We start from the raw sequence: 22,034 nt of genomic DNA, 5'->3' as shown, positions 1-22,034 counted from the left end.
TCTCTCAACCTACTAACCACCCCACTTCTGATACACCCCAGGATGCCATTGGCCTTCTTGGCCACAAGGGCACAGTGCTGGCTCATGGTCATCCTGCTGTCCACCAGGACCCCCAGCTCCCTTTCCCCTACACTGCTCTCTAATAGGTCATTACCCAACCTGTACTGGAACCTGGGGTTGTTCCTGCCCAGATGTAAGACTCTACATTTTCCCTTGTTATATTTCATTACATTTTTCCCTGCCCAACTCTCCAGCCTGTCCAGGTCTCGCTGGATGGCAGCACAGCCTTCTGGCGTGCCAGCCACTCCTCCCAGCTTGGTGTCATCAGCAAACTTGCTGACAGTACACTCAATTCCCTCATCCAAATTGTTGATAAATACATTGAATAATACTGGTCCCAGAACTGACCCCTGAGGCACTCCACTAGATACAGGCCTCCAAACAGACTCTGCCCCATTGACCACGACTCTCTGGCTTCTTCCCTTCAGCCAGTTTGCGGTCCAGCTCACTACCTGATCATCCAGTCCACACTTCCTCAGTTTAGCCGTGAGGATGCTGTGGGAGACGGTGTCAAATGCTCTACTGAAGTCAAGGTAGACCACATCCACTGCTCTGCCATCGTCAATCCACTTTGTTACGTCTTCATAAAAGGCTATGAGGTTGGTCAAGCACGACTTCCCCTTGGTGAAGTCATGTTGACTGCCTCTGATGACCTTCTTACCCTTGATATGCCTTAAGATGGCACCAAGGATAAGGTGTTCCATCACTTTCCCAGGGATGGAGGTGAGGCTGACCCATCTACAGTTGCCCGGGTCCTCCTTCTTGCCCTTTTTGAAGACCGGAGTGACATTTGCTTTCCTCCAGTCCTCAGGCACCTCTCCCATTTCCCAAGACTTGGCAAAGATGATGGAGAGTGGTCCAGCAATGACTTCAGCCAGCTCCCTCAGCACCCGCGGGTGCATCCCATCTGGACCCATGGATTTATGGATGTCCAGATTGCTTAACTGCTCCCTAACCCAGTCCTCATCAACTGAGGCAAACTCCTCCATTGCCCTGCCTTCCTCTGGGGCTTCAGGGGTACGGGGCACCTCAGGACAGCCTCCGGCAGAGTAGACAAAGAAGGCATTCAGTAACTTTGCCTCCTCTGTATCTTCTGTCACCAGGGCACCCACCTCATTCATCAGTGGGCCTACATTGCCTCTGGTGTTAGTTTTATCTGCCATGTATTTGAAGAAGCTCTTCCTGTTGTCCTTGACCCCTCTCGCCAGGTTTAACTCTAAGGAGGCCTTAGCTTTCCTAGTTGCCTCCCTACATCCTCTAACAACAGACTTACATTCTTCCCAAGTGGCCAGCCCCTCCTTCCATGATCTGTAAACCCTCCTCTTCAACTTGAGTTTGCCCAGCAGTTCCCTGTTTAACCACACAGGTCTCCTGGCTCCCTTCCTTGACTTCCTACATGTCGGGATGCTCTGATCTTGAGCTTGGTAGAAGCAGTCCCTGAATGTTAACCAGCTATCCTGGGCCCCTTTACCTTCAAGCAGCCTTGCCCACGGGATTTCCCCCAGCAATTGTTTGAAAAGGCCAAAGTTGGCCCTGCTGAAGTCCAGGGTTGCAATTCTGCTCGGTATTCTGCTCCCGCCACACGAGATCCTGAACGCCACCATCTCATGGTCACTGCAACCAAGGCAGCCCTCCACCTTTACTGCTTCAACCAGACTCTCCTTGTTAGTGAGGATGAGATCCAGCAGCGCACCTCTCCCAGTCGGCTCCTCCACCATTTGCATCAGAAAGTTGTGTTCAATACACTGGAGGAACCTCCTAGACTGAGGCTGGCTGACTGAGTAGTCCTTCCAGCAAACATCAGGGAAGTTAAAATCCCCCATAACAACCAGAGCCTGTGACTGTGAGGCCCTCTCAGCTGCCCATAGAAGGCCTCATCAACTTCCTTGATTATTTGTTGTTCATTTCTTAATTATAGCTGGAAATTCCCATCCCTTTCTCTATTTTTGCAAACGTACATCCCTGCACACACCTTTCTAGTAACACACAGCATCAATTATTTTCCCTCTTTTTACTCTTCTTCTTCACCACTTTGAAACGATCTTCAGGAGTAAAGAAATTATTTATACTAGTCACAAAAAGCTTCTTTATTCTATGACATGAGATTAATGGCTAATTAGGTACTAGTAAGCGGGGAAAAAAGTTCATAAATAAGATCCCTGTGAAAATATTTCTCTTTTAGGTTGCTTCACAGTCATACATACTCCAGTGGAGGAGCGCCAATTGAATCAAGTCTAAAACAAATTTCAAGCCCAAAATGGAGGAGACATTGTTCATTTAAATCTGTTTTCAACTGAACTGAATTCCAGTCAGAATTAAAGTTTTCCCCATCCTCAAGAAAAAACCCCCAAACAAATAAATTAAAAATAATAACTTAAAAAATCACAAACAAAAAACCACCACAAACAAAAACACACCACAGCTCTATTACCAAAGAGTGATCCTAGTGAAGATCAAGGACTCAATCTTGTTTCACATCCTCTGCTAAAAGCAATCAACACACTCCTTTTTTGTGATAAAGGACACATGCACCACGACATGGCACAGTTCAGCCCTCAAAACCGGAGAAACCATCAGAATTGTTAGGAATTTCTTTACACTCTCAGTAGAAGAGAGAGGCAGTTGAAACATGCAAGTAAGAAATTACTTTTACTGGTGCAGGGACTGGAGAAAACAAGCCATGTGCAGCTACAGGACTTGCAGGACGTTGTTATATTTCATTAAAGCCCAAAAAGTAGGCAGTGTAAACAAAACAGAACCCTATGATGTGAGAATCTCAATACAGAACCTGTACAGATATATGTACTATACCTTCTGCTTTCCTTTTTGTCCATTCATTTTGCTATGAAGAAGTAGAAACATTCCAGCAGTTACCCCTCAAGCTCCACATACTCTAAATTTCTACTGCTAGGGTGTCTACAGTTCAGCTAGTCCCAGCCCATCCATTTTCTTTCTCCACCATGTAAAAATATATTTTAAACAGAGGTAGTCTTCTAGACCTCTGCCATCCCAGTTATGAGTATGCAGGGTGATTTCTCTTGCTTATTTAAGTCATGGTATGGCAAGTAGATCGGGGCACAAGGCAGTGCTTGCTCTTCCTTAAAGCCTTTTCAAAACTAGTTTAGTTTAAAAAAACGAAAACAAACCACACATAGGCACCTTTTCCTTTTCACAGCAGGTTTTCCTCTCTCTCCCTGCACTCCCCCACTGTCGTTCCTTTTGAGCGGAGCCGACTCTCTGCATACCGATAGGTATTTTGTCTCAGAAGGCTGTGCTGGGAATTGAAATTTTCCCAGCAGGAGGGGAACCGAGAGCAGCTGTGGCCAGTGTTAAAAGACACTGAGCAACAGCACAATGACGTGCTTCACATATAACGTACAAAGCTTGGCCCCTCTTCTCAGTAAAACAACATGTGGGGTGGGGAAGAATCACATAAATCCAAACAAAATGACAAACTGCAAAAGCATGTTCTAGCAGTTAAAAATAAGAGAGATTACACTTATTGTTCTCCTGTTACACTCTTCAGAGAGACTGTTGTGGCTGTATACATCCCAGAAGCTACGAGTCCTGAATAACAACCATATAGAATATTGTTCTTTAGAAAATTGCTCACGGATTACAAACAGCCCTTTTGCACTCCTGCTTCCTTATCTGTTGTTGCTAAGAGTTCACGTAAGCTCTCTTGATCTCTGCAGTCTATTTCTGTATAGATTTCCAGAAGCCATTTGCTAAATCTACATTAATCCTTAAAAATTCAAGCAGGCTTTTTAAAAGCAGCCTGGTGACAGAAGTGTTTTATGCATACTCAGACCTAAGAGAATAATTATAACAGCAATTTCCCAGGATTACATTGCCTCAGTGGATGGTGAGCCCGTAGCATACTTCAGGCTCTGACTACCTCTTACCTCTATGCCCTCGTCCACCAAGTAGCATAGAGGCAGGACTGCTAGAAAAGAAGGCAAATTTAACTCAAAGTGTTTACCACACTGCCACCAATATTGACCTCAATGTGGCAAGTATCCTTGTTGGTTTATTAGTTTGGTACGAAGCCTAATCAGTGGCATAATTATGCTGTATTTTACCAGCAGAGGAATAAAACACAGCGAGTAGAGAGGAACTGCAATTAAGATGGGTCTCAAACGTTACTTGAGAGTTGCTTTAGGTCAGAAGTCCAGATTGTGAAAGTTTGTTCCCATACGAATGTCTTCAATAAACAGAAAAATCGTAATTTCTCCATGAAAAAGTGGAGGTTTTGAGACAGATCATTCACTCCTACGCATCAGCTGAAAGGATTTTCATTTCTGTTTAAGAACAAGAAAATCCTGCTTATCACTCAAAGATCTGTCTATTTACTTAAACAGTTTGCATTACTTTAAAAGCAAGTTGAGAGACCTGCGATTTGGATCTGCATTCATCCTTCCTGGACTAGGTAAATACTTGCTGCTAATCCCCATGGGGTAAATAAAGTTCAGTTCAAGGACCAAGTTTCCCATAGCCAGAAAGGGTGAATACATTGCTTGCCTCTCCAGAATCCCGAATTCCACTGCAATCCATAGAGCCGAAAAAACAAGGACATATGTGTGCCTGCATGTGTATACAAATATGTATGCACTTGTGAATATACAACATACTTATACATGGATACAGATATAGACACACAAAAAAAAGCACTCAAACAGTCTTTTCTTATATTCCATACCCCTCTGTAGAATAACCTCTGATCCGGGGCAGCTTCTTCAAGTTTCTTAGTGAGGAGAACTAAGTTTTCCTTCTCTTCCCTGCTGTCATACAAGGGACATTCCTAAATCAGAGTGGATGGATCCATGCCAGCTTGGTGGATGGCATCTTTTGACAAATACACAGCTTCGCAGTAAAACAACACTCTAATCTTAAATCACTGACCTGGAAAACAAATATCTATGCAGGGTACTAGCTAACGTGTCGCAACAAGAGCAAACTTTGAATTTGCCACAAAGAGGTGCACAAGCACATACACACCCATCCTGCCACTTCAGGCTCCTGAAACATTGCTCTTTTCCAGTCACAGAAAGCAGAAGACAGAAGATGAGCCCATTGGACCACTTTAATGATTCCTACAACTTCAGCTCCTCGGTTTCAACAGCAAGCTTCATAGAGTATTCTGTCACTGAACAACAGTGTTTTAGGGTGATGGAGGGAAAAGCACTTACGAGGAAGGAACAGCTGTACTAGATGGGCCCCAAAATCCACCCTGCCCAGCATGCTGTCTCTAACACTGGATGCCAAACAAACACCAAGGCAACCACAAACTACAGTACTTTCCAAGCAGCAGCTACATCTGGCTGAGGAATGCTTGGAGCCAGATCAAACACCTTTTTATTGAGTGCTGGGGCAGATGTTCATCCAAGGTTATCCAGTTGCTTTTTAACCCACACAGACCCATTGCAACTGGGCACTATGGATGTCACGCACACATGCAGCTTCACCATCTACTGCATGGAGAGCACTTCTTCTTCCCAGCCTGAACTACAACTTGCTGACCGCATTTGAAGCCCATCAGTGGATGGAGAACAAGCGTGCCTTGTCTTTCCCAGTCATAACCACTTTCCAGCAACATTTGAGATCCTGGAGCTGCCTACGATGGCTTTCCTCAGCTGGCTCACCTTGTAAACTAGCGCACAGCTTTGGGTATCCTCCTTGTTCTCCTTTGCATCCCTTTCCCAGCACCCCAAAACTCCATCAGTGACCTCCCCACACTACAACAACTAATCCAGTTCATTTCTAAGCTACCTTGTAACTTCTGCCTTATCATTCTCTCCTGTGATAATACTGTCTTACCATATAGCTGCATAATTTCTCTGCAATCCATGCGTGCACAGACTTTCGCAGTTCCAAGTGTGAATGCATTCTTTAGTCTCCCTCATGCTTGTCACTGACTCTTTCAGAAGGAAACTACAAGAGACTTCAGAAGCAGGATTTTCTTTTCCAGAAGCCGCTTTGACTCCTCCCCAGACTACAACATTCAGCCTCATGTCCAACAGCATTTCTGGTTTTGTAGAGTACTTCTTACCACTATTCCTGGCATAGATGCTAGATTTAATGGATGACAGCTCCTACATGTCCTCTAGACTCAAAAATACCACCACTACAAAAAAGGTGGATTGTGTGGTACCAGCTACCTTTCCCTGATACCACAGTAATTTGAAGAAGCAAGGTTGCACAACATGCTTGGCAGAAGCAACATTTCATCCACCGAGCTTCCTCAAAACTCCTGAGTGAGCTCCTGTCACCAGCTCTCAATGTCCACCCATCTGGCGAGCCTGCACTGTAAACTCCATGGCCAGAACTTCTACTTCCAGTGACTTTTAATACCTCTGGCTACCAGCAAGTCTACTTATGAAAAGAAAGCATAAAATGAATTTCTCTTGTAAAAAAGACTGTAGAGTAAATTAAGCAAATACTTGGTTCTGCTTCCCTTTTTCTTACCTTTTTAAAATTTTATTATTTTTTTAATTCATGCATGTGCTTTCACTCCTTGCAGGACGGAATTGGAATGCAAAAAGATTCCAAAACAGAACGAAGGGTTTCACCAACATGAAAACTGGAGTACCTTCCCAGAGAACAATAAACTCAACTCCCACAGCACTACTCAGTAGCAACAGCCACTATTAGGAGGCAGAAGTGACAAATGCTGTCTGACTATCCTGGGGTATCTTTTAAATAAATACATACATTTAAAATAAATAAATTAACTAACTAACTATACCTCACCTTTTTTAAAGTATACACAAAGATTAAAAAACAAAGAGAAGACAGAAATCATCAAAGAAACGTATTTGTCTCCAAAGAGGTAAAAAGAATTGGTTTATTATTTCTTTGAAGACCTTGGATAAAAATGATTTCAAAATAAATCAAAAATATATGGCGCTAATGTGCATATTAATGAAACAATTCCACCTTCCATTTTTATTGGGTTTTTTTCTTCCTCTCAGTCCTTCGAAGATTACTCTGGTGATATTTTCTTCATGCACTGCAAGTTTTGAGCACAGAGCCATCACCTAATGGTTAACCTTCTACCTGAAGAGCACCTGTTACCATCACCAGTTGCGTCTGTTCAGTCTGCTGAAAAGAATAATCCTGGAAAGCTGGTCTATAAACTTCAGTCAAGAGACTCTACCAATAAACCCAGAATAAATACTCTCAGCTAAACACTTCAGGCAACAGTGAGGAAAGTGATATTAATGACTAACAGCCACACCTGAGGCAGCATCAGCAACATGAGGAAAACACACAACAAAACAGTTTGCAAGATACTACACAGCAGTGATTGTACACCCCGTCATTTAAGTAGGTACGTTCATACTCTTCACAAAGGACTTTGACCCCTCTGGCAATGCTGCACTGCCAAGAGCACCACCACAAAAGGCTACTCGAACCTTCTGATGTCTGCCAGTGCTACTGCATTTTGGAGGCCAAAGGCCAAGGTGGCACAAAATTTGTAATGCATTTAGAAATAAACATCAACCATTTATGCCTGCAAGTAAATACAAATATATTTGTGAATACAAATACATCTGTTGGTGCAGCTGCTTCTTTTCGTTAAGTTTTAAAACATCAGTATACAGGAAAGAAAGGCAGAGGCCCAAGGTTGATCACAATGATTTACAGAGGGGGTAAAGGTTTTATTCAGAAGCACTGTTACTTGCAGCTTTTAATATTTCACATATTATAAAATGAATTCTATAATGTGCATTCAACGTCCATTTTCTAACTACTATACTATGATACATAAATTAAATGTTTTGCAACACCAACACTGACTGTATGCCCATCAGTTGGAACATTAGAGCAACCTTAATCTGTTGCAGATACTGAATTGGTAAACCAGAGTCTTACAGAAAACCACAGCTAGATAAGGACCTACCTTCTCTTCCTGATGTGCTCTCTTGACGTTTTCAATCTGAAAGCTGTGCAAGGACTGGATTTTGTCAATCTGCTGTCGCTGCTTCTCTAGCTCCCCTTGGAATTCATTCTTTTTCAGCTCCACAGCACCCCTCTCCGCTGCTGCCCTCTGGACTTTGACTTCCAGATCCATGATCCGACCCTGTGGAAGAGCAAATTAGCCAAAGCAACAGAATGGCTCCCCCCTAGTCGGGCTCTTCTCCAATACATTCAAGGAATAACGAATTTCACAGAACTAGCAATGCTAACATCATCAAAGTATTGTGTCAGTTGGGGACACCTGCCACACACACAGACACACACACAGTTCTACATAAATTAACAGTACAGCATATTCTCTAGAGACTATCAAAATTTCAGTTAAAAACGAGAAATGCAAAGCTGCCTCAATACATCAGCTTAAAAAAAAAGACACCCACCCAAAAAAAAAAAAAAAATTGCAGTCTGCAATCTTTCTGAAGGACAACGTCAAATAAATTTTTTAATTTAATCCAGACAACTCTGAAGTCACTTCACTTCCCACTGTTGATCCCAAACTAACTCAGGGAAAACTCATCTCTCAAATCAACAAGTTTCCCTGGAAGACCTGGGAAAGCTTAGAGGGAGGACAACACTGTCCACCTTTTACATAAACAACTGATATATGGCTGTTACACAAAGACACATATAAGCTGAAATGCATCATTCTTCTTGATTGCTTAAAGACCAGTGGCAATCAGAACAAAATTCAACACCATCACATACTCCACATATAAACACAGAGACATAAGGTAAGGAATGAAGCCCAATGCTGTATCACCTTGGTTTTTTTTTCTTTTTAAGTACTGATTTAGTTTTGCAGGACATTGTTTCTAAACACTTTAGGTTAAAAACCTTTCTTCAGCAGCAAGGAAGAGTACAAAGACACATGGGATGTGAGGGGTGAGAGGGAGTGTCAACAGAATTTACCCAGGTAGAAAGACCCAGGGATTCCCAGTGGATCACAATGTAGATATAACAAAAACTGTCCATCTTCCAAGACTCCAAGAAAAGGGACCAAATCTTCTTACACCGCAGTACTCTGCATATTACTGCCCACCTACTCTGCTTCTCTGCCACAGAAAGCGAAAGAATGGAGAGGAGAGGGGAAGTAAAATGATTTGCAGTTTATCTGGAAGAGCAAAGGAAAGTACTTACTCCACTCCAGTCATAATAGCTGCAAAGTATTGCCAACAAACGAATGGCCTGACAGCAAAGCTCCAGCAGTACTGACATAGCTACTACCTGCTGGTAGCCTCCATCCTGAGGCCACTGACTAAAGGGAAAGCACAGGATGATGAGAGCCCCAGAAGATGGGGCATCACACCCTCCACCAAGGAAAAGCTGAGACATACCCCTAAGTGCACAGCCAGAGGCACGTGTCCTGTTTGAATAGTGCCCACTGAGGTGAAAGCAGAGGTCACTTCCTACAGCTGTCAATTCGGTGCCAAGATTCAGTTCAGTTACAAAGAGGACACAAATTCAGCTCAAAAACTGGGGAGGAGCTCTCATCAGCCATGTTGAATAACCAGGTTGTTAGACTTTAGGTTTGTGTGTTAAAAACAAGAAGGAAAAAAAGAAAAAAAAAAAAAAAAGAACCATTCTGCATACATGGTCACAAACCAGAAACTTTATTCACGTACTCAACTTCAGAAAGCACACTCCAGAAAGGATTAAAGCCCAAGTTCAACAGTCACAGAAAAACACAGTAACTGTCACAAAACTGGCAGACAAGGTAATTATTCCATGTAAGTTGTGTGCCCACTTTAGGAGAGGTTTCTAAGAAACACAAATTCAGATTTTTAGACATGGTTTCTGAACAAGCTAAATTTCTTTGTAGTTGGTGGGAAAGTATGCACACATTCTTATGGGTCATTGTAAGAAAAAAATTAGGGAGATGAGCAAATTGCAGATGCCCATTCAGATTACAAATGGAGTGCCAGTCTTAGTGTACAGTCGGGAAGAAAAACAGAGGATAGCATTTGTCACACCTGTAAACTGAAACAGCACAAGATAGCTGAATGCTTTGGGTAAGCAGAAATGACAAGTGTCAGAAATGCAGGTCTTCAAGTTTTGGATCCCTCTCACCCACAAACAGGCATTCCTCTCATTCCCCCCATCTCCCACTACTGATAAGCAACAACGGTAATACTTGTCAGAATTCCTACAAGAAGCTGAAGCTCCTGGCCCACCATGTGCAGGGGAAGCGTCCTCCTTGTGGACTATGTTTATTAACCACACGAGTACAAGACGACATGCAGAGCAAAAGGAAAATTACCTGCAGATCCATGCTGCGAGAACTTGCGACCCAGTAATTAAAACCCAAAACAATGATGCACGCAATGAGTGCGGCCACGAGGAGAGGTGGAGACTTCATCCCTCTGCAGCTGTTTCCGAGCCCTACCATTTCAAGAAAAAAACAAGCCCAGAGAACCACAACAGTGTGGAAACCTGCAAATTAAAATTGACGCGTTATATTGCATCCTCTGCTATGGCTATTTTATATATACAACAAAACTTTTATTGCAATAATGCAACACCTCTCAGATGAAAGGACTACAAGGAAGGCACACTGTCTAGATATTTCCATCTGAAGGACAAAGAAAAGCCATCTCACACTACTAGCTTGTACATAACGGTTCACATGGACTTGACAGGGAAGTCTTAAATATTCCTAACGATATAATGAAAATCTGCAATAAACAGAATAAATCAGCCATTTTTTTATCATATATTACACCCAAAAAGCTAATTAGACAACACTGGTCTACAGATAGAGGATAGATTCCTTGTTATCCCGTTTTGCCACAAAATAAACGTAGCCTCGCTGTTTCAAGAGTAACTTGCACTTTGCTTCCCAAACTTGGGGAGTTTCAACTTGTTCCCCTGATAATACTGTTTTAACTTTTTGGTTCCAAATTTGTAAATAAATAAATAAATGAATTAGATTGAACCATAATACTTTAAGGATAATATAAAAATTAAAAAAAAATTAGCAGACACTCCATTGACTGCCATAAGTTATATTAAGTGGTTTGTTTTGATCCTCAGCTGCTTTCTCTGCTCCTAACAGAATATAAATAACCTTGCTTTAACAAATGAGCAGTACCGAGGGTACTACTGGTTGCTATTGAGACTTGGCTTGTTTATGCGAAACAACCCATCTTATCAGAAAAGCAAGGATAAGGGCATTGCAATTCTCTTCTAAATAGGTCATATGCATCCCATGGAGTTATAAAATCTGGTCTTAATGAGTGCAATAGCAACCAGCTTAATGAATCCTCAAGCTCCACTAGGAATCTTGGGCAGAGTTTGTAACAGATTGTTCTCTTGTAAACTTAGATCAACGTTTTTTTCTTTTTGCACTCCTGCAGACGGAAGCCAGAAAAAATGAGCACAGAACATCAAACAGACAGCAAACACGGATGCATCACAAGACACTACCTAAATCTGAAAAGGGTACATTTTCTATGTATATATTGTACGGTCTCTCAACATGCACGCTCTTAAATAAACCAACTTCTCTATGGATGTAATTCACAGGTTGTAGCGTATTTAAAAATTAATAAATGGCAGCAACGCTCAAAGGGTTTGCATGTAGAGCTATGCGGTAATCACAGGGGACAAAGGTGATGCCAGCAGTAAGCAGGTACCAGAAATGCTGATTCTGCTATATGTTGACTACATTAAGTCCTTCAACAGCTCACCTACACCTAAGTGTGCACAAGTGCCCTCTGTAAAGTCATGTCTTTGCATTCAATTTAAGATAAAAACCTCTTTTCTCAGTAGGGAGTGCACGATACTGCCAGACTGGTGAAGGTTTTGAATCTATTTGTTCATTTGAAAATTTCGTAAATTTGTGTGTATTTGAGGATACGGTATATATAGAGCCTAAGGGTAAAACGTGGCTTCCTGAAAATGTTGCCTCTTCATGTACATACGCACACACGCAAAAAAAAGACCCCCCAAAAAAATGAAAACCCAAACGACCACAACAACAACAACAAAACCCACAAACAAACAAAGAAAAAATTATGTATAGCTGCACAGGTCCAACACCTCAATCTCGAGCTTCTTGCCTAAGGAACCTCAGCTGTGGAGCAAACCAACACATGCAGCACAGCTCCAGTGGACAACCATGGGGCCACGTACAGCTGAAGCAGGTCAACAGAAAAAGCAAAGGCATAAAGATGAACCATGCATTTTTGTTGTAAAGCAAAGAAAACAAGATACAGTAGGCTAAAACACACACAGACATGCACAAACTTCCAATAGAAAGCTAAGAATTGCAGAAACACATACATCTTGCACAGACTATTCTCCTGCTGTGCCATCCTAAGAGAAGCGTCTGAGAAGTACAGAGCCACCTTCGCTTTACACAGATTCCCTGAAAATCAAGAACCACAGATCTCCACAGTGGTAACAATGAGGGGTGGAAAATGGAGATGATCAGCACTGCCTCATCAGCTAAGACAAGATAATTGAAAGAATTTACTTTTGCCTACTGGAACAAAATACTACTTTTCAAAAAACCTACATTGGTCACCTGCCATGAAGTCATTCATAACCTGTTCTTCACTGTAAGAGTATTAGTTGGTACACTTGAAAACATGGACTGTAATATACAGTGCACCACTCAAAGTGTTACTTGAATAAAATAGTTGGTATTTTCCTCCTGGCAGTTAGAAATAGAGAAAGTAGTCTGTGTTGTCAGCAGTAACAACTTGCACTGCAATTTAACTACTGGATAAATATATGGGACTAGCTGTTTAGATTAAAAATTTTCAGAGGTAAAGCAACAACATTGTTCAGAGGAAGAATGATTAGTTCACCGTAGAGCTTAAAACACATGCACAAAACCATATTAAAGGAATGCTGATACACTTACCGAGTACACGAATCCAGCAGCCTCAGCAATTCTTCTGCCGTTTTCAGCTGTTAAAAATAAGCGGGCAAGAAAATGTTGATTTCACTAAAGCATATTTGACTCCAATACATTGTTCTCTCTAGGAAATCCAGTGTTGTTTGCCCTTAAATAATTTACGTTGATGGAGAATATATTTTTATGCTCAACAGGAAAAAGGAAGAGGAAAGAGATGAAACACACAAAGCATCTTCTATCTGAACACCACAGACCCAAAACAGTTGCAATGCTGATATTCCCTCTATCACCAGTTTAAAAATAAAAACTATGTAACTATCATGGATACACACACGCACACATTTTGGAGGAGAGATATGCAATCTCAGTCACTACATTTACATGAAAATGTATTTATACATGCTGTTTTCCACGAAACATCTGGTTTGGCACAGTTCTTTTAGTTTAAAATAAAATACATTTCTGATTTTATAAGTAAGAAAGGGATTTTACTGAACATGACGGAATCCATCTTTCAGTAGTGTTTACTACAGATGTGAAAATGAGATGCTGTATCACATGCACAGTGTTCTACATCTGGTAGAGCATAAAATTCCTGACTTCTGAACAGCAGATTTCATTCTTCTGCTCTGCCAACCTAGTAGTGCTTCACCAAGAGGGAGATGTTTTACACTCTGAGAGATTCAAGCAAATTAATATACAGCATACTTTTATTTCCTGTATTAATATACTCTCAGTCTGAGCAATTCCTTCTTTTATTGTACTCAGCTGAAGGAGGATAGCTGGTATCCAGAAATCTGTCAGTACAGATAATTAACAATCATGACTTCAGCATGACTTGACTTCAGCAAAGCATTTGACACCGTCTCCCACAGCATCCTCACGGCAAAACTGAGGAAGTGTGGACTGGATGACCGGGTAGTGAGGTGGACTGCAAACTGGCTGAAGGAGAGAAGCCAGAGAGTTGTGATCAATGGGGTGGAGTCTGGTTGGAGGCCTGTATCTAGTGGAGTGCCTCAAGGGTCAGTTCTGGGACCAATACTGTTCAATATATTCATCAATGACTCGGATGAGGGAATTGAGTGTACTATCAGTAAGTTTGCTGATGACACCAAGCTGGGAGGAGTGGCTGACACGCCAGAAGGCTGTGCTGCCATCCAGCGAGATCTGGACAGGCTAGAGAGTTGGGCGGGGAAAAATTTAATGAAATATAACAAGGGGAAATGTAGAGTCTTGCATCTGGGCAGGAACAACCCCAGGTTCCAGTACAGGTTGGGGAATGACCTATTAGAGAGCAGTGTAGGGGAAAGGGACCTGGGGGTCCTGGTGGACAGCAGGATGACCATGAGCCAGCACTGTGCCCTTGTGGCCAAGGCCAATGGCATCCTGGGGTGTATTAGAAGGAGGGTGGTTAGTAGGTCCAGAGAGGTTCTCCTTCCCCTCTACTCCGCCCTGGTGAGACCTCATCTGGAATATTGTGTCCAGTTCTGGGCCCCTCAGTTCAAGAAGGACAGGGAACTGCTGGAGAGAGTCCAGCGCAGGGCCACAAAGATGATGAAGGGAGTGGAGCATCTCCCTTATGAGGAAAGGCTGAGGGAGCTGGGTCTCTTTAGCTTGGAGAAGAGGAGACTGAGGGGTGACCTCATCAATGTTTATAAATATATAAAGGGTGGGTGTCACGAGGATGGAGCCAGGCTCTTCTCGGTGACAACCAACAGTAAGACAAGGGGTAATGGGTTCAAGCTGGAACACAAGAGGTTCCACTTAAATGTGAGAAGAAACTTCTTCTCAGTGAGGGTGACAGAACACTGGAACAGGCTGCCTAGGGGGGTTGTGGATTCTCCTTCTCTGGAGACATTCAAAACCCGCCTGGACGCCTTCCTGTGTAACCTCACCTAGGGGTTCCTGCTCTGGCAGGGGGATTGGACTAGATGATCTTTCGAGGTCCCTTCCAATCCCTAACATTCTGTGATTCTGTGATTCTGTGATGACTAAGTATCAAGACTAAGACATCAGAGGCAAAGAGAGCAAAACAATTTGTGCACTTCAGAGTCCCAGAAAGAAAGCCAAGTGTCTCTGCTCACAATGTCCAGCTCTGTGTATTTGCATGAGACCTGCCAAGCATGAACAAGCAGAACAGATGAAGAATTCAATAAAAGCAGCGCACAGCCCAGGGGGTGGGTGGTGGAGAAGATTCATAGAATCATTTTGGTTGGAAGAGATCCTTAAGGTCATCAAGTCCAATCATAACCTAACTCTAGCACTAAACCATGTCCCTAAGAACCTCATCTATACATCGTAAGACTTCTTCTCCAGACCCCTCACCAGTTTTGTAACCCTTCTCTGCACTCTCTCCAGCACCTCAATGTCTTTCCTGTAGTGAAGCGCTCAAAACTGAACACAGGATTCAAGGTGGGGCCTCATCAGCATTGAGTCCAGGGGGACGATCACTGCCCTAGTCCTGCTGGCCATGCTAGTTCTGATACAAGCCAGGATGCCGTTGGCCTTCTTGGCCACCTGGGCACACTGCTGTCACTCAACACCCCCAGGTCCTTTTCTACCAGGCAGCTTTCCAGCCACTCTTCCCCGAGCCTGTAGCGCTGCCTGGGGTTGTTGTGACCCAGGTGCAGGACCTGGCACTTGACCTTGTTGAACCTCATACAGCTGGCCTCAGCCCATCAATCTGGTCTGTCCAGGACCCTCTGTATGGCCTTCCTACCCTCCAGCAGATAAACATTCCCACCCAATTTGGTATTTTCTGCAAACTCACTAAGGGCACACTCAATTCTCTCATCCAGATCATTGATAAAGAGATTAAACAGAACTGGCCCAAATACTGAGCCCTGAGGAACACCACTCATGACTGGCCATCAACTGGATTTGACTCCACCACAACTCTTTGGGCCCGGCCCTCCAGACAGTTCTTTACCCAGCAAAAAGTATGTCTGTCCAAGCCATGAGCTGCCACCTTCTCCAGGAGAATGCTGTGGGATACAGTGTCAAAGGCTTTACTGAAGTCTAGGTAGGCAACATCCACAGCCTTTCCCTCATCCACTAAGTGAGTCACCTTGTCACAGAAGGAGATCAGGTTGGTCAAGCAGGTCCTGCCTTTCATGAACCCATGCTGACTGGGCCTGATCACTTGGTTGTCTCGTATGTGTTGCGTGATATCACTCAGGATGATTTGCTCCACGGCTTTCCCTGGCACCAAGGTAAGACTGACAGGCCAATAATTCCCAAGATCCTCCTTCTAGCCCTTCTTGTAGATGGGTGTCACGTTTGCCAACCTCCAGCCAACTGGGACCTCCCCCATTAGCCAGGACTGCTGATAAATGATGGAAAGTGGCTCGGTGTGCACCTCCAACAGCTCCCTCAGCATCCTTGAATGGATCCCATCTGGCCCCATTGACTTGTGTCTAAGTGGTGTAGCAGGTCACTAACTATTTCCCCTTAGATTATTGGGTCTTCATTTTGCTCCCCACCCCTGTCTTCCAGCGCAGAGGGCTGGGTACCTGGATCACAACTGGTCTTATTACTAAAGGCTGAGGCAAAGAAGGCATTTCCTACCTCAGCCTTTCCCTCATCCTCTGTCACTCTGTTTCCCCCCAAATCCACCAGAGAGCAGAGGTTCTCCTTAGCCCTCCTTTTGTTGCTGATGTATTTATAGAAGCATTTTTTGTTCCCTTTTACAGCAGTAGCCAAAAAAGGGGTCTCTTATCCCCTGCCTGCTCACCTGTCTACCAACCATCTCCTCCACCACCCAGCCAGTGCTTGGTGCAAAGCCAGCACGTGGAGACCACATGCAGCTGGAGGAGCCACTGAAAAGTGAAGGTGCATCTTTACCTGGAGGTCTGTGCCTCCAAGTGAGTACAGAGCCTTAGGAAAACCCCTTTGGAAAGACAGGGCCATAACCAGCAACAAAAAGGAGGGGGAAAAAAAAAAAGACAAGGACCTGAGGGCTACTGGACAGCACTGAGAAGACGCACAACCCCATCCCAACCACACCAGCTGACAGACCGCTGCCTGTCCTCCAGGCGGGGGAAACCTCCTCCCATCAAGGGATCCCCACAAACAGACGGTGGTGCCATCCCCACGTTTGGCAGACTCCTCAATTTATCAGTGAGATTCTGGAATAAATTACCTGTTTTTTCAGATATTGCTATGAAACTCCTACGTCTGATTGCTTGAATAAAATATACCGGCTTAACCAAGCAAGCTAATCAAAACCTCTTCCATTGACAACAGTTAGTTAGTTATGCTGACACATGACTAAATCAGACTAAAAGGTACTAGAAACTATTTTATCAAAAAAAACCCAAACAAAACCAACAACAAAACACCACACATTTCAGAAAGTAATTCTTAAAAGAGTGAATCAGAGAGCAAACATCTGTCCACCCAGTCTTCCAAAAAAAAGGTGACAGTTTGGGGGCGGGTGGAAATGGAGAATTGACAAAAATGAGGCCAAACCTTTCATTTTTAGTTTTATATGTGGTTAATACAGAGCAGCAATCATCCTTTAAATATAAATGCAATTGTTGGTTCTCACTCACGGCTGGATGTTACCCACAGGTACTGTCATTCACAGTTGCATGGTGAGAATCAGTTACAGCCAGCAGCAACCTTTGTGCTTTCAAGGGTGCAATGACTGGCTACAGGGGTCAGGAACTGGGTCTAATACACTGTCATAAAACACCACACACAGATTTCTTATCATCCTCTGCAACAACGCTGTTTGAGGCTGGGTTTTTTTGGAAGTCAAAAGAGGCCAAAGAATTTCTACAATGAACTCAAGCCGGCTGACCACAAGCTTTCTAAATACTTTCCATAGGAGTTTAAATAACTAAAACAAAAAACCAAATACAAACAAAAAAATCCCCCACAACCCGAACAAATACATACACAAAAACCCCCCAAAATAAAAAAAAACAAACAAAACCACAAACAAAACAAAAAAAACCCAACACACACACACACAAAACCACCTCCTGAAACATTCAGCAGCAGCCAGTTTTCAAACTTCTGTACTGGTGCACTTCAAAGTGGCAACCACCAAAAAAAAAAAAAAATTCAAACACTGATGCCACAGGATGTCACTGAGTCACTATTGCCCAAACTATCAAGTTAAACTTTTCACAGGAACAGGAAGGAGAGAAGCATTTACACCACAACACATTCAGCAACTGCATTCTCATCTTTCTCAGGAATAACTATCATTTGATAACTAAATTCAGATCATAGTTTTTCCTTCTCTAATGCATTTTAAACTAGAAGTAACAGAGTATGAAAAAGAGGGTGACTGTTGTTACCACTCATCCACTAATTATTTTTCAACTCAGGAAGTATCTCTTCTTTCAAATTACTACTTTACATGAAGCTATTAACCAGCCACTCACAATATCCTGACCTTTGTCCGATTAAAGAGACTTACAGGTGTGTAGCTAAACAGATACTAGAGGTTTAATGTAGGTATACTGATGAAGGAAGTTAGGTAACCAAGAGTAACTTGACAACGTTTTCCAAAATACCCACACAAAGCTTCCAGACATTCTGTCTAGGTGTACTTGCAGATGATACTACTACCGCCTGAAAATACCACATATGAAAATAAAATTAAACAAGCAAACTTATACACCAGAACGATCTCAACAGTTAATCAGACACTTCATTTCTGTTTACGACAAGATTTTGTAGTTTGTATCTTTCCCATGCAACATAGACTATCTTGTTAGGATCACGATTAATAGAACATACTCTCAATCTTAAAAAATAAAACATTTGGCAACAGTGTACAGTAAGTTTAGATATGTGGTGATAAAGTGACAAAATTTCTACCATCTGCCCAGCCCTGCAACACTACACACATGGTTTCACTGTAAAACACACGCATACACTTCCTAGAAAAAAAAAAAATCAACATTTTAAGAGCACTTTGCTCATAAAGAACTATTTAAGATGTAAGATGAAGGGCCATTTTAAAAGACTCAAGCTAAGAGCAAGGTTAATCAAAAACCTGATCAACTACTCCCATCTTTTAAGTTAACAATGGAATCCAAGAAAGCAAAGCAAGGTAGGTCCTCCGGGTGCAGGAAATAAACCCAATATTGATGGTGTACCCAACAGCTGAGCCAACATTTCTGAGGAGGTGGGGGATACACTTTTCCAAGCAGAAGTGGGAATGCTTCTGGAGGCACAAACTTGCAAAAGGCCATCAGCCACCCCGGCGGGGGTAAGGAGAGAGAGACCCCCACAGCCGTGTCTGCCCAAGGGGAGGGAAAGCAGCGAGCCGGCTGAAGCAGGGCTGTCTCCGAAGGAGGAGGGTGAACAGTTTCAGGTCACAGCCCGGGTTGGAGGGGACCTGGACAGGCCATCTGGCCCGACCCTTCCCGGGAAGGGGCACCTGGGCCAGACTATCTCACCCTGTTACGGCCCCTTCTGATTTCCAACACCGTCCTTGTTTCTACCTCCGCTGGGAATTGTTTTGGGCTCAACACCCTCCTCTCTGCAAAAGACCCAAAGAGGGAAGGCTGACTGGATAGAAAAAGTAATAAAATAAAGCGCTATTACTGTCAGGCACGCACGCAAGCTGAGCCCACACGAGCCGCCCCCGTACCTTGGCTGGCACCCACCCGCGGAGACCGGGAAGTTCCCTCGGGACGGAGCCCGCCCGGGGCCGCTTCTTGCCGCCCGCTCCGCCAGCCCCACCGCCCGCCTCCCGCCGACACCAGCGGCTGCCGCGCCGCGCCGGAGACGCCGCTCTTCTCCCCGCGCCGGCCACCGGCTGCTGGAGCCGGCCGAGCCGAGCCCGGCGGGGCAGAGCCAGCCAGGCGGCGGCAGGCCAAGGCCCGCGGTCCGTCCCTCCCTCCCTCCCTCCCGCCGCGCCGCGCACCCCCGCCCGGCCCGGCCCGGCCCGGCCCGGCCCGGCCCGCCTCAGGCGCCGCAGCGCCCGGGCACGCGGCTCCCGGCAGGCCCGGCCGCACCAGCCCCCAGCCCACCCCGCGGCGCCTCGGCCGCTCACCTCAGCTTGCCGTGCCGAGCGGGGAACGCGGCGGCCGGCGCCGCGCCTCCCGCAGCCCCCGGCGCCCGCTGCGAGGGAGAGGGGCGGCGGCAGGAGGCACGGCGGGCAGGGGAGGGGACGGGGGAGGCGCAGGGCGAGGAAGGAGCCTGGCGGCCGCAGGGGCAGCGAACGCTGCCGGGCAGCCCGCACCCGGCCCCCGCGCCACCCCACGGCGCTCCCCGCCCGAGACACCCCGGGGCCGCCCCGCGGCTCGGGAGGGGAGCGGGACCTCCCCTGTCCCAGCGGCGCCTCCGCCTCGGGAGCGGCCGAGCCGTGCGGCGGGGTCTGGGCTGCGGCACGGCCGCGCGTCCCCGGCTGCCTGCGGTCACCGCCGGGAGCAGCACCCCGGCCCTGCCCGCCAGCCCGCCCTGTCCCCCCGCTGGCCCGTCCCCGCCCAGCAGCTCAGGCAAAGCCCCAACCCCATTAGCCGGGGCGCGAATTTCCAGTCCCGACCACAGGGCCTCGAGCTTCTGGAAAGCGACGTGTGGGAAAATCTGAGTGTCGGAGACGAGAGGCGAGCGAAATAAAACTCAGTAAGGCTATTTTAATATTTATTTTTGACAGCCAAATGGATGAAGTGGGTGTTTTCTTCGTTCAAAAGCTTAAAAGTAAAAACCAACAACGAAAAAGTTAAGCAACGTGTTTCTGCCACGGTCATTAGCTCAGCTGGACATTGTCCACCATCTAGATCTGCGTGTTGTTTCTGGGTATCAGCTTTTGCTGGCGTAAGATAATCAGAGTAAAAGCAGAGTATAAAAATTGCTGCAATGGCAGTTGTGAAAAATGCAAAGGAATTTATTAATCTTTGATAGAAGCTTTTATTTTGAGATCCATTTCCTTGATGATATGGTAGATATAACAACAACAAAAAATTTCTAACTGAATAAAGCAGAAATTTAACCAAAGCAGTCTTCCACATGTCTGAAGATAATGCTGAATATGAACCTTTTTCCCGTTCTTGAAGGCAGTTTAAAAATTTTCCAGTGTAAGACCTGCATTTTAGCTTTTTCATAGGACGGATTTTTTTTTTTAACACAATAGCTTTGTCTAGCTCAGAAACAGATTTTTCTTCTGACAAGTTCAAAGCCATGTTGGATCACATCCCTCTAATTAGGGATATATGTGATTTCCCAAGTGGAAGCTTTTTTTCTGTTCTTTTTCAGTATTTATTTAAGGAAAAGTGGATCCTTCTTTAGCAGCCCAGCACAGCTTAAGTCTAGAATTATAATTTGACTAGAAACAGGGTTTCCAATATTTGTAGAGATTTATAAAACCACAATGAGACTAAGAAAAGAGTTCATTTGTCTTTGTCAGTACGACAAGAAGACATTAAAAATAAATACTAATGCAAATATTCATTAGGAATAACTCTGCAAGCAGAAAAAAAAATTAAGACTGTCTGCAGCTGGGACCACTGATGACTGATTTTGCCCTGCTTGCTTACAAGCAGCTAAAAATGCTGGAGAAATAATCCCATTATTTTCCCTGGCTCATGAGGTTGTCTTGAGGAGAGGCAGTTCTGTCCAGAATACAGGGGGGGCAAGGAGAAAAAAAATCATTTAGATACAGAAATGACTGACAAGACTCAAAACCTTATTGGCTATCAAGCCTATCTTTAATAGAGTGAAGATTTTATTAATTCCAGCACTGTCCGCAGTATGGATCCAATGAGACGAAGTTAACTTAAAAAAAAATACAGCACTATGCAGTTTGCACATTTAAACACAGTGACAGAACTAGTTCAAAATGTTTATGAACAGTCATCACTTACCAGTGTTTCAGAAAACACCAGTAACTGGTGCTGGCAGAGAGGAAGTTGTGAAAAGCTCAGATGCTACAGAGCAATGGTCCTTACATGAGCAAAACAGCTGCTCTATTTAATCTTCATAGCCATAATTTCTTTTCCTATTAATTAATACTTTAAACTACAACTATAACCAATCTTACACAAAAATTAGTAGAGCATGCAACATAAATAAAAATGTATCTCTATTTAAATAGCCATGTATTTTAACAGAGAACTAACCAAAATACATGTTTTTATCTTTGGACATAAACACAGTAAAGCAAAGAATT

The 22,034-nt window shown here is 44.2% G+C and overlaps 1 protein-coding gene across 5 annotated transcripts in view; it reads right to left on the bottom strand.

Moving 5' to 3' along the window:
* The window catches only part of GOLM1 (golgi membrane protein 1), a 43,640-nt gene extending 23,347 nt beyond the window's left edge, over positions 1-20,293 (bottom strand). The window contains exons 1-5 of one of the 5 annotated variants that reach the window (XM_065657734.1): positions 19,920-20,293; positions 19,321-19,403; positions 12,908-12,954; positions 10,298-10,470; positions 7,964-8,143 (exon numbers count right to left, since the gene is read on the bottom strand). In XM_065657734.1, coding sequence (XP_065513806.1) covers positions 7,964-8,143; positions 10,298-10,426 — 309 coding nt within the window. In that variant the 5' untranslated portion in view covers positions 10,427-10,470; positions 12,908-12,954; positions 19,321-19,403; positions 19,920-20,293. Of the gene's footprint in view, positions 1-7,963; positions 8,144-8,949; positions 9,093-10,297; positions 10,471-12,321; positions 12,407-12,907; positions 12,955-19,320; positions 19,404-19,514; positions 19,702-19,919 lie in introns of those variants that run through there. The other 4 variants (XM_065657737.1, XM_065657733.1, XM_065657735.1 and 1 more) reach the window with 4 other exon arrangements.
* Positions 20,294-22,034: the final 1,741 nt, after the last annotated feature.

The sequence above is a fragment of the Caloenas nicobarica genome, chromosome Z, assembly GCF_036013445.1.
Source record: "Caloenas nicobarica isolate bCalNic1 chromosome Z, bCalNic1.hap1, whole genome shotgun sequence".
Lineage (NCBI taxonomy): Eukaryota > Metazoa > Chordata > Aves > Columbiformes > Columbidae > Caloenas > Caloenas nicobarica.
This window is presented reverse-complemented; position numbering and strand designations above follow the sequence as displayed.